At 47.5% G+C, this 13,054-nt stretch overlaps 1 protein-coding gene across 8 annotated transcripts in view; it reads right to left on the bottom strand.

Moving 5' to 3' along the window:
• The window catches only part of synrg (synergin, gamma), a 55,309-nt gene that overhangs the window by 13,499 nt on the left and 28,756 nt on the right, over nt 1-13,054 (bottom strand). For all 8 annotated transcript variants that reach the window (XM_031573655.2, XM_031573657.2, XM_031573660.2 and 5 more), the window contains 4 exons: nt 12,255-13,054; nt 4,075-4,617; nt 1,267-1,433; nt 71-124 (listed from right to left, as the gene is read on the bottom strand). The exon at nt 12,255-13,054 is cut by the window's right edge and continues 232 nt beyond it. In XM_031573655.2, coding sequence (XP_031429515.1) covers nt 71-124; nt 1,267-1,433; nt 4,075-4,617; nt 12,255-13,054 — 1,564 coding nt within the window. The remainder of the gene's footprint in view (nt 1-70; nt 125-1,266; nt 1,434-4,074; nt 4,618-12,254) is intronic.

Raw genomic sequence — 13,054 nt, 5'->3', positions numbered from 1 at the left:
GTGTGTGTGAATAAGTATGTGTATGTGAGTATGTGTGTGTAGCTGTGTGTGCGAGTGCTCTTTAGTCTACCTGCAGAGCGCTCTCCAGACACCTCTGCCACTCGTAGGCGTAGCGCTCGCTCTCCTGCAAAGAGACAGAGAGGATCAGACGTCTGGCCTGATCTACACATGCAGCCAGACAGACAGGCAGGCAGGCAGACAGACAGACAGACAGGCAGGCAGACAGGCAGGCAGGCAGACAGACAGGCAGGCAGGCAGGCAGACAGACAGGCAGGCAGGCAGGCAGGCAGGCAGGCAGACAGGCAGACAGGCAGGCAGGTTAGCTCAACACAGACTGCTGTCTCAGAAAGGAAGACACAACACTATCTTTCTCATGTCCTGGGCTTTGTCAATACCGTACTGTGTTACAATCATGCGAAGAAAGCCACTCTCAACTGAATTGAAATAAATTAAATTGACTTGAATTAAACAGAGAGAGAGAGAGAGAGAGAGAGAGAGAGAGAGAGAGAGAGAGAGAGAGAGAGAAAGGGAAAGGGAGAGAGAAAGAGAGCGTGACAGAGGGTAAGAAGTGAGGCAGCAGATTGTTGATATTGAGAATGGCAGGAGGGTGACGAAGTAGAACAGGAGCCTGAATCACTGTGAGAGAGAGTGAGATGGAGTGAGAGAGAGTGAGATGGGGTGAGAGGGAGTGAGAGAGAGTGAGATGGAGTGAGAGGGAGTGAGAGAGAGTGAGAGGGAGTGAGAGAGAGAGTGAGAGATAGTGAGATGGGGTGAGAAAGAGTGAGCTGGAGTGAGCGGGAGTGAGATAGTGAGATGGAGTGAGAGAGAGTGAGAGGGAGTGAGATGGAGTAAGATGGAGTGAGAGAGAGTGAGATGGAGTGAGAGGGAGTGAGATAGAGTGAGAGAGAGTGATAGAGAGTGAGAGAGAGTGAACTGGGGTGAGATTGGGTGAGAAAGAGTGAGATGGAGTGAGAAAGAGTGAGATAGAGTGAGAACAAGACAAGAGGGAGACTGGGTGAGAAGGGAAAAGTGAGAACACAAGGATGGAAACAGAGAGAGACAGAGAAAGAGAGAGAACAAGAAAGAAAGAAAGAAAAAAAGAAAGAGAAAAAAAAGAGTAAGAAGACAAAGTGTGAAAAAGTGGGGTCTCTTACCCCACGAGAGACAAACAGAGAGAGAGAGAGACAAAGAGAGTGCTACAGAGGGAGAGCATTAGAAATGGAGTGTGTGAGAAGGTGAGACGGTGTGGATGTGTGTGTCACTGACCTCCACCTCTCCGGTCAGGTCCTTGTACTTGTCCCTGATGACGGGCAGGGCGGGCTTGTCGCTGAGCGTGCTGGAGCGGTCTCTGAAGGGGGCCTCGGGCGCCGGGGACGGGGCGCTGCAGTGACCCAGCTCCTTCTCACCCAGACTGTGGCTGCGCTTGTGGGACCCTGACACACACACACACACACACACACACACACACACACACACACACACACACACACACACACACACACACAAACACACGCACACGCACACACACACACACACGGATACAGACACAAATCCACACACACAAACACAGGGATACAGACACAAATCCATACACACACACACATCCACACACAGACGGGAAAAACATATAGGTTATTAAAAAACCATCAACAAATACTAGAGATACACACTTGGGTCTAAATATCAATGGCAGACAGGTTTGGAGAGGGAGTCAACAGAGAGTGTCAACACACCTTAACCAGCTTGTGCTTACCAGACAGGAACTGGTCAGAATGAGCAGACATTTCTAAAGCATGTGTGTGTGTGAGAGATAGAGAGAGTGAGATAACGCCAGGGAGAGAGAGAGAGCGTGAGTGTGTATTTATCTGTGTGTTCCAGCTCAGCTGTCTCTTTCCGTGTGTGTGTGTGTGTGTGTGTGTGTGTCAGAACTCAGAAATCTTATGCGTGCGCACACACACACACACACACACACACACAATAAATCAGGGCCCTTCTCCATCTCCCTCTACACCCGTGAGGGTGTGTGAGGGTCTTTCTGAGGCCTGCTCTTCAAACACACCGGCACACACACCCACTCTCCAAGTCACACTTCCAAGGACAAGGGCAGCTGCTATAAACACTTCCTTTGCAACAAATGATAATGATGTTACCTGCAGGCAGCAGAGGTAATGCTCCGATGAATTATTCATCAGCTCTCACCCAGTCTGGGGACAGAACGTCACCCCTCCCTCCCTCCCTCCCTCCCTCCCACAGACACATGCATACAAACACACAAATGTATTCAGAGACACAACACACACAAACCTCTAACACACACTCGCTCACTTAAATTGCATGGAACCCCACAGCCACCTCCACTTACAAACTAACACTCACTCTCTCGCTGTCTGACACACACACACACACACACACACACACACACACACACACACACACACACACACACACACACACACACACACACACACACACACACACACACACACACACACAGCAGGGGGGCAGACCAATGCCTTAGTTTGGCTTGTTCCAGACTCCCACAGCTAATCATAGCACCTGCCAAAAGAAACATCGTACACCTGCACACGTGCGCACACACACACACACACACACACACACACACACACACACACACACACACACACACACACACACACACACACACACACACACACACACACACACACACACACACACACACAAACCCCATACATGTACCACTATGAGCCAGCCCCACTAGGGGCCAAACTGATGAGATTAACATTCTGAAGTACAAGCCTCTCAATCACATAAATAACATTAGAGAGAGAGAAGGAGCGAGGGAGGCAGGGTAGAGAGAGAGAGAGAGAGAGCGAGGGAGGGATGGACAAGGAGAGAAGAAGAAAAAGAGACGGGGACGGGGAAGAAGAGGGAGAGAGACAGGAGAGAGAGAGAGAGAAAAAAAGAACACGTTTCTATCATGTGGAGGAGGCTAATGACTCAAGAGCTGTGTGTGAAAATGGAGACAATATGCCACCAATTCTTAGAGACAGGAAGTGACTAAGGAAGGTCTGTGAGCTAATGTAGCTCAGTTCACACATGGCTGGCTGAGCAGTCACTGCGCTGCCACCTGTTGCTCTGCAGAAGAACAGCAGCTGAGTGGATGCAAATGGACAGAATAGTGAAGAGTGAAGAAGAGGGAGAGGCAGTAAGACAGAGAGAGTGAAAGGAGAGAGTGAGAGACAGAAAGAGAGAGAGAGAGAGAGAGAGAGACAGACAGATAGACACACAGAGTGAGACAGAGAGAGTGAAAGGAGAGAGTGAGCGAGAGAGGGTGGGTGAGAGAGAGAGAGAGAGAGAGTGAGAGAGAGAGAGGTCCTAACCCACAAACCGTCTGTCCTATGCCACACCCTCGTTCTCAGCGTTCATGTGGCTACACCAGGGTAAACACAAACGCTTGCAGGGGTGTGACCCTGTGAGGGACCCAGAGGTCCTTTAACTGAACACGTCTGCATGCTTACGAAGAGAAAGCTCTTTTCTTTTATACACAGTTTTGTGTATACATTCCACACTAAAGTTCTTATGCAATCACCTCCTATTAGATATGAGATATGATTATATAGAGATATGAGTGTGACTACAAAGGTGTGCATAATTTATTGTTGTGGGTTATACACAGAGCCCCTGTGCCTTGTTTTTCTTTTATTAAGCTAAGTGGTGTTTAAACAAATGTCCCCAGTGTCAAAACTATTCAAAATATTAGTCAACCAGCCTTGCCTCTCAGCTAGCAGTCAGCTGTCCACTAACCCTTATAGTGCTACATAGTGGCTTATACAAGTCCCAGCTCAAGTCTATCCCATACAACCTACCTTAAACCTTACCCTGACCCTCTGAGCCTAAGTGCAAGTGTACTCACCGTATTTACCATATTGGTCACTATCCAAGTGTCAACTGATATTTTTTCAAGCTAAAAAAGGTTCTGCCTAAAATAGAGCAAGACTCGTATGAGCTAGAGAGATGAATAAATCATCCCTCTTTCAAGAGAGGAGTGTGACAGTGTTGAAACAGCTTGAGGCAAAGGCAAGAGCCACTCACCTTGCACAGAGAGGTCAAAGGTGGCCAGCTCGTTCTTGATCATCTCCTCGCTGGACTTGACCTTGGCCTGGGAGCTGGCCTTCAGGAAATCCAGCTTGCCAAACTTGGGCTTGTCACCCTGGAAGGCCCCAAACTCATCCCACGCCTCCGAGCCAGCCATGACCTCCGACCCAGATGTGAACTCTGACCCTGTCTCGACAGCAACCGGAGGGGAATCGGACTTCTCGGACACGGTGCTGGCGAAGTCGCCGAAGTCGTCGTCCTCATCCTCCTCGCCTCCGCCGGTGCCGAAGCGGGCGAAGGCCTCAAAGCGGTCGCCCCCGCCACTGGATCCGCTGTCCTCGCTGGGCAAGGCGGTCACCTTGGGGATGGTCGTCTGGGTGACGTTCTCCGAGCTGCCGAAGGATGTGGTCTCCTGGCGCTGGGCGGTGGTCTGGGGCCTCCTCTCCTGACTGGAAGGGAGGTCCTCTCGCTCAGACCAGTCGTAACTGGTCCTGCTGCTGCTGGCTGTGCCGAACGGGTCAAATTTGAGGTCATCAGAATCTGCGAACAAAACACAGCGAAGGGCTTTCCTATCTCCTGGGTTTATGGATTGTCATTACCAGAAACTTGTAGTTTCTGAAATTTTGTTGTCTCATAAAACAAAATGGTCCCTTTGGTAGAAAAATGTAATCTAGTTCCATAACCTGCAATATGCTACATATGTAACTCAGTAGACTATGTAGACATCTTTACATGTCCCATTTATCCTTATTACATATTGTATCCATCACCCCTCATGTCAAGAGCTATGTTTGTGTTCAAACCCCTCTGAACTCCAGTGCTAATGACAGAACAGCACATGTATGATTCAGCACCTTTCCATCCACTGTCCACTGACTGAGCTCCAGCTACAGGGTGGGGAGAATTATGTTCAACAAAGTCTTGGCACATCAAGGTATGAGTTAATCTGAGCAGAAAAGTTATATGGTACATGAGACCCAAGACCCCTAACCTAAACAATACAACTAAAGTACTTATTTCAAAATGGTCGGTTCCACCGTTTAATAGCAATGCGGACACAATCTGATAGGAGATACTTGCCAACTCTCCGCTCAATGAAAGAAAAGCCTGATCTGGGGTCAGAGATTCTGCTGTGCTTGTGCTTATTCTCACCAGGGAACAGTCATCAGTTCTGATTTAGGACCAGCGAGTCGGGGACGTAAAACTGGCCACGGCCCACAAACGCTAGGATTGCTTTGGTCTCTGAGCGGCTCCTTTACGCAGGGGGTGCTTAAACCAGCAGAAAATAAACTGCCTGGACTTCCCTTGATCTCCTGTCTTCATTACGAACCTCGGAGCATTGTGCTGAATTCACTGATAAACTCTGATAATTCCCTGACTGATAAATCGCTGCACTTTACTCTCCAACACCGATTTAAAAAAAAAATTATTTCCAGGACAAAAATGCTCCTTATTGCGTTATTTCACCTCATTAATTTCAGCTTGTGTCGATATATTTCACATCCGTACCACTCTGGATTCATGCTCAGGCACACAGTCAGGGAGGCACTCTGTTTCTCCAGTGGACAGGCAGATTCGTTAGGACTGTACCATTCTAACAGGAGTGGATTTAGACAAAGACTTGGACCTGTTTGTTTCGGCCATTAACCTGCCACCCACGGGGGGGGGGGGGGGGGGGGGGGGGTGGGTGGTGGTGATAAGAGCATCCTTCACAGATGACTTTTCTGCCATTTTGAATCCTTAACACAGGAATTGTTCAAGTGCATAAAGATCTCAAGGTAACATTTTTCTCTAGATGTTGGGTTGGTGACACTCACCTCCAAATGATGTCACTGAAGATCAACAAAATGCAAATCACGGCTATGTTATTATGGAACCCCTCTGCTTCAAGTAGATTAAGAAGGCTTTTAACTCAAAAACTGTAACTCTTTTATATTGTCCACACTGCATACAACATGTGGATCCTCTGCCCTGTCCTCTCTGTGCAGTCTTCTGCATTTGATCTAAGTTACAGTCCTACTGTGTTGAGGTCTTACTGCCTCACCTAAAGGTCTAATCTACCTCCACCAGCTGCTGCAGTCTGCTTGGTGTTTACCAGCAAACAGACAAAGGTCCTCATGTACCCCACAGACACAAACATTAAAAACACCCTCTTTACTCTGCACCACTGCTGCTTCAGGCAGACAGACAGTGTGTGTCTGTGTGTGTCTGTGTGCGTGTGTGTGTGTGTGTGTGTGTCTGTGTCTCTGTGTGTGTCTGTGTGTGTCTGTGTGTGTGTGTGCATTTAATGTCACCCCAAGGGATACAGGAGACTACTCAGGTTACTACCCGACCGGAAGGGGGGGAGGGTATGCAGTAGGGATGGGCATAATTAATCGACGATCGATTAATTGATCATTAAGAATTTCCTCGATGAAATTATTTTTTCATCGATTAAAACTAATGCATGTTCTGTTGCGTAGTGTGCGTGTAATTTATTTATTTTAGGGCTGTCAAAGTTAACGCGTTATTCTATGAGATTATTGTGGCCGAGATTAATGCAATACAATATTTGAACGCAACTTTGTTTACTTCCGGTGCGCGTTGACCCATGGCACGAAACTGCCGCGTGTCTGCAGTCAGTTAGATAGAAGAGACCGAGACGGTAGTTGAAGATGGAGAGAGCTGAGGGATTGTTGGGCGGAAAGTTTCTGTTTAAGAGGCAAAATGACAGAACAATCGACAAAACTAAAGTTGTATGTAGCATTTGTCAAGCTGAATGTAGCTATCACAGAAGCAGCTCGTCTTTAAGTTATCACCCTAATGCAAAGCACCCGACAGAAAGCAGTCCCAGGTTAGATGGTCGCCAACCCACACTCCACGACTTCTCTAGGAAATTAACTAGACCAGTCCGTGAAAAGGTTACCAAGGCTGTAGCAGTTTAGGTTGCCGGTGACTGCCGGCCCATCAACAATAGTTGAAGACGGTGGGCTGACTGAGGTGATTCGAATTGCTTCAGGGGACAATTCTTACGATTTACCGTCGAGGGGCACCATTGTGTCTCGCATACATTCCTTGTATGACGGCGAGAGAGCACGAAAAAAATACAATTAAACAACAGTGTCTAAAATACACGCTGTCTGAAGTGATTACTCGTTAATTTATAAGATTTAGTCTTTAGAAGAAAACAAACTTTTAATCACGATGAATCTAGATGAATGAATTTCAAAATGTGAGATTAATTAGTTAGAGAAAAAAAAAAAGTTGTGTTTATGAGCACCGGCTTCTAGCTGTCGGCTCCGCTGCTTAAGAGTACAGCAGCGCATATTTTCAAGTGTAACCATTGAACGGATCCCGTTTAACTGCCACAAGAGTTGTCCATCTTGTACGTTTAACTGCAACAAGAGTTGTTCATCTTGTAATAAAGATCTCAATGAGGAAACACGCTGTGTTTTTTCTATTTTCACTGCATTTTAATATAGCCTATAAATAGTGAATTTTAATATAAAAATATTAATGATTAATCGAAAATCGATCGTTAATTCTCCCGACGATCGATTAAGACAATTTAATCGAATGCCCATCCCTAGTATGCAGGCTAGCAGGCTCTGGCCACTAATGAGGGAGGGATGCTTATCTAGGTGCAGTGCCAGAGGGGTAGAGATCTCAGTTCCAGTCAGTGTAAATGAGCGCAGCATGTACTGGACTCAGTGCAATTGCATACATAGGAACTGTATTTTGTAGTCAAATGTATGCAGCGTGCTCACACATGTATGTATGCACACACACACACACACACACACACACACACACACACACACACACACACACACACACACACATCTTGCATTTACACTCTGCTTACATACACATGCATGGACACACACAAATGAGCTTGCACAGACCAACACACAAGCTTACATACATGCCACAAAATGTGTACATCCACCGAGACAACAACACACACACACACACACACACACACACACACACAAAATGTCAACAGGTGGCTGGACGAGCCAGCTCACTGACTCACTCACACAAACACACACACACACACAGAGACACACAGACGCACACAAGCAATTTGTGAAATTGACAAGGAGAGATAAGCTAAGGCTACACTGTGTGCGCGGATGAGGTGAGACAAGGCAGAGAAAAGAGGCTATTGCAGTCAGACTGTGCCATTATTATGTTTATTTGCCACAACATTGGTAGAGAAAGAAAGGAAAGAAGAAAGAGAAAGAGGTCACAAAATACTGTGAAAGAGGTTTGTTACAAGAAGTCTGCAAAACTAACAGTGGAAAAAAAAAACCTTTTTTTTTTGGTTGTTTTTTGTTTTTTTCCCTAAATATACAGGAGCATGCTAGTCAGAAAAATCAAGAACACAAAGCAAAGGAGATTTTCTAAGAGGAAGAAAAGGAAAGAGAGGGAGAGAGAGTAAAAAAAAGCAGAGAGAAAGACAAATGATATTAACAAAAAAAGAGAAAAGATCATAGGAAGGCTGATCGGAAGAGAGAAAGAGAGAGAGAGAGAGAGAGAGAGAGAGACAGAGAGAAAATCCCAAACACCAGATCCAAAAGAGCAGAATTAAGAAGGCACATTCACAGACTTCAAATTAGTAATCAGTGGTGAAAATACTGCAGTTGCCACAGAGGGGAGGGGGAGAGGTGGATGTGGAAGTTAACAGATCAAGAGAAGTACATAAGAGATCCTTGCAGAACGCTCAGCGGATGAAGTCAACTAAAACTGATGCAGAACACAAGGCCAAGGGCAGACGCAGAACCCTTTGAGGAACACAAGGCCAAGGGCAAACGCAGAACCCTTTGAGGGCCGGAAAGCTTTTTCCTGTTTTTTCTTATTTTTTGGCCTTTGTTCAATTTGAAAAAATGTCTGCCACCTTGTCAATGTTGAACGTTCACATGTTTGTCTGTGTTGGGTTTTTTTTTCAGGCAAATCGGACATCCCCAAAAAGAGTCTAGTTGTGAGTGACTCTTGACTCTTTTGAAGTCAAAAGAGTTAACATGTACTAAAGTCTGCAGGCTGTTGTGGAGCATTAACAGGCCCTCAAGAGAGTTGGATGTAAACAAGTGTCTGCACAACTGCAAAGCCTGAACATCTACTTAAGTCTCTCCTTCTGAGCATCGCCTATAGCACAAGCTATGCCCTAGGCTGGTAGGAGAGACCGTTTTCTCTTGCCATCTCACCTCGCTGACGCACACTGACTTGAGGAAATGTCCGATTGAGTTTGCTGACGGACCTGCACTATTAACAAGGCTCCTCAGCGCACACCTCTTGAGCCCGGTGGTCTTCTGACAGACCCCCATGAGGCTCTTGTGAAAGACTGCATTAAGGTTAGGCATGCGCACATTAAGGGCCATTCGACTACTGTAGAGAATAAGCAATGAGCGAGGAGGATGAACACTAACATGGCTCATTGCTGCGGAACACCCACAGGACAATGGACACTGTTCAATGAGAAGTCATGGACAGTACCTATGTGCAGGTGTCACTGCCATGCTTACAAAGAGCGTTGTTTCTCACCCGTGATTCTCAGGTCAAGGAACTGATAGAAAATACTTTCCACTTACAGTCGGATAAATAGGTTTTTGACACAAATACTGTACGGAAACACAATCAAGACGTCTAGTCATAGTGAAAATAAATTAAAAGTATATTATATAATATTCCTGTATTAAAAATACACTATTAAATTCATATGTATACAGTCTTATTTTTTTCTAATTTTCTTTTCTTTAATATAAACATTTGATTTTACAGACACGCAGGATACAAACACAAATGCAACCCTACTTCATCCTACAATACTTTTTTTTTGTTTGTTTTTCTTGTCAATTTCACAAATTGGAAAAGAGGCAGGCACACTGCAGCATAAGCAAGGCAAGATGGGGTTCCATTCCTCTTGGGGGGGAAATCAGTCCACACATGAAGGAAGTAAGGGCAAGTAACACATTTCTGAAACCGGGCCCACCCTTACAGCGGCATTCCTGAATATTGCACATCAAGAGTGGAGTGGAGTGGGTTGGGGGTGGGCAAATAAATACCGTCTCCTTTAGGGGCAAATATTCAGGTGCACAGTGCAAGCGACTGGAACTTTTTTAATCCCCCCCCCCCACCCACCAAAATACTGATTTTTTTTTTATGATCTTCTGAGAGGGAGCAGCAGCCGACTAGAACATCAGAGGTATGGTGTGAAGAAGGGAGAAAAACAGCTAATACTGATGTCACCGGAGAGGAATGAAGAATATGGATGCCAGCTGGCTAGACAAGAGCCTTACTAATATTGTTCAGGTGCATTATCCTTACTTGGAAATATGCAGAAATATTAATTTAGGGTATTCTATAAGCTGGGGGGGGGGTTTCGATCAAAGGCTTGAATTAGTTAGTGGAGGGCAAATGGCATCTACGAGAGTGTGTGTGAAGGTGTGCTTAGGGACGGATGTGGTTACTGTGGGGAGTCCTGATATGGTGGATGTGTTACGGACAGGGGAACAAGGCCATGATGAGGACCATGGAAATGGTTGATGGAGAGATATGAGAATGTTGGCGCACAAATGAGATATACGTGAAGATAACAAACACGCGCACACACACACACACACAGACGCGCACACATACACACACACATTTCCAAATCCACATGCCAAAGCACACACACACAAAAAAATTATTCTGCATGCACATACACACACAAAAATGCAGACACGCACACGCACACACAGGCACAGAAACATACAAGGAAACAGATCTTGAATGGAGGCTGAATAATATGACCCTCAAGAGGGAGAGGAGAACAAGCATGGCGAATAAATAAATAAACGAGGACTGAGGAGCGGAGCTGAGCGGAATATCCAGTAGCTCTGAAACCAACTGAATTCATCTCCGAGTTTGGGAGCGCACAGTAAAGATAAGGGAAGCTTTTGGCTTCTCATCATCGCATGGGAAAACCAACAAGAACAACAACTACTATGCCGATGACGACACCACTCGACCGAAACTAATCGGCCTGGTGAAATGAAAACTGCTCAGCTAAGAGCACAAGGTCCTAAGCAGACACAGAGCACGGTGCACTTGTGTGTGTGCACAGCAACATTCTCCATCTCCAGGTGTGCTTTTACAATGTCTGCGACTGTGTAGCTGCTGATCTCTACATTCGAAGGGGGCTTTCATGAAGTGCTCTTACAAAACCCGGGTTTCGTGGCGCAGCAGCTGTGGCGGTAAACACTAGAACGCTCGTGCCTGGCATAGCGAGCCGAGCGCGATTGGAACAGGGTCATCGACGCGCTGCCTGACTGCAAATGCTACCGCAGATGCTGTGGCAGAGGCAACGAGTCAGGATCAGATGTACTGTATTGGAGTACACTGATACAATCTTTGGAATTACACCGCCGGTCCTGACACAGAAGTTGGCTCTACCGAGAGAGTTCGGGAAAATATTTGGTTACCACAGGCCACAGTACCTAAGCTGCGATCTGGAGCTCATACAGGGCCAGCAAGTAGCTAATAGAAGGGGGGAAAAAAGGTGAAAAAAACAGCCATCAGCCTGCAGAGCAAGGGAGCTCTGTGGAGATGCTCACTGCACTCTAGTGACTGTGGTTGGTCCTGTGTCACTACGTATGCTAGCAGCCACAGCTGAGAAGCGTATTGCGCTAACGTCCAGTAAAGGAGCACCACAGTAGCGGGACACAGCGAGAACATTAGGATGATCCAAACGCTAAACTGTAAACTCTGCGAGGATATGCGGTCATCAAATAAATAACGTCGCAATTAGTAGAACACCAATAAACATGCCAAATAACTAAATAAATAAGTAAATAAATAAATAATAAAAAAAAAATGTAAATAAATATACAACAAATAGATATGTAACTGTACAAATTGTACAGTTGAGTAATGCGTAACAGGAAGGACACAGTGGCAAGATACGACTGTTATGGGGGGTGATGTGATATTATATGATGTGCAGGCAATGGCAGGTATGCTAACGGTTGCTAATGCTATAAATGCTGTGCTGCTGCTTTGTAATTAGAGCCTACCAATACAGGGCTGGGCTACCCAAGAGAGATTCATTAGGGGGAGGCGGGATTTGAACTGAGAGAGAGAGGGGATTGGTCTACACGCAGCCTATGGGAGGCAGAAGGCGTGGCCTCACCAGAGCAGGCGCACTAGTTCCTCACCTGCGGTGTGTGGCTGGTGCGCGGAGAGGCCTGGCAGGTCCAGTGAGCTGTCGGAGGCGCCGTGGCGGAGGTCGCCGCCGGCCTCCACCAGCTTCAGGTCCAGCTGCAGGGACAGGGCGTCCTCCTCGCGGCCAGCGCCGCCGCCACTGCTGCTGCCGCCCAGGGAGGGCAGGTCCAGGGACTTGACGGAGGCCGTGTCCTCCTTGGCCTGCCGAAAGGCGCGTTCGGCCGGGCTGCAGCGGTCCGACGCCGAGCTGCCCGAGCCTAGTGCCGTGCCCATGCCCATGCCCAGCCGCGACGCCTGGAAGTCAGCAAAGTCGTCGGCTGCCACGTCACTGCCGCGCGGCGAGGAGAAGGAGCCCGACAGGCCACCCGAGAGCCCGCCACAGCCTCCACCGCCGCTGTCCTTACCGTTGCCACTGTTGTTGTCGTCGTTGTATGCCGAGCCGATGCCACCGTCTAGGGAGAGCTGCTTGAAGACGTCGTACCGGTCAGGGCCCGAGCATGAGCCCAAGCTGGGTTGCCTCTGAGGCACACCGCCGCCACCACGGGACTCCGACGAGCTTCCGAACGCCAGGAAGTCAGCAAAATCGTCCTGCTGCTGGGCTGCCGAGACGCCTCCACCGATGCCAGAACCTGTCGGCATGTCTGCGGCGGAAGAAGAACCGAAGAGGGCAAAGTCGCCGAAGTCGTCCGCGGTTCCTCCGGCTCCTGGGGCAGGCGGCAGCAGCAGAGAGGGCGCCTGGGGTTCCGCCGGAGGAGCCGAGGTGGGAAGAGAGGAAGAGGAAGAAGTGGGCGCA

Source organism: Clupea harengus, chromosome 9, assembly GCF_900700415.2.
Source record: "Clupea harengus chromosome 9, Ch_v2.0.2, whole genome shotgun sequence".
Lineage (NCBI taxonomy): Eukaryota > Metazoa > Chordata > Actinopteri > Clupeiformes > Clupeidae > Clupea > Clupea harengus.
The sequence above is the reverse complement of the archived record's forward strand: the minus strand, read 5'-3'. Positions and strand labels throughout refer to the sequence as shown.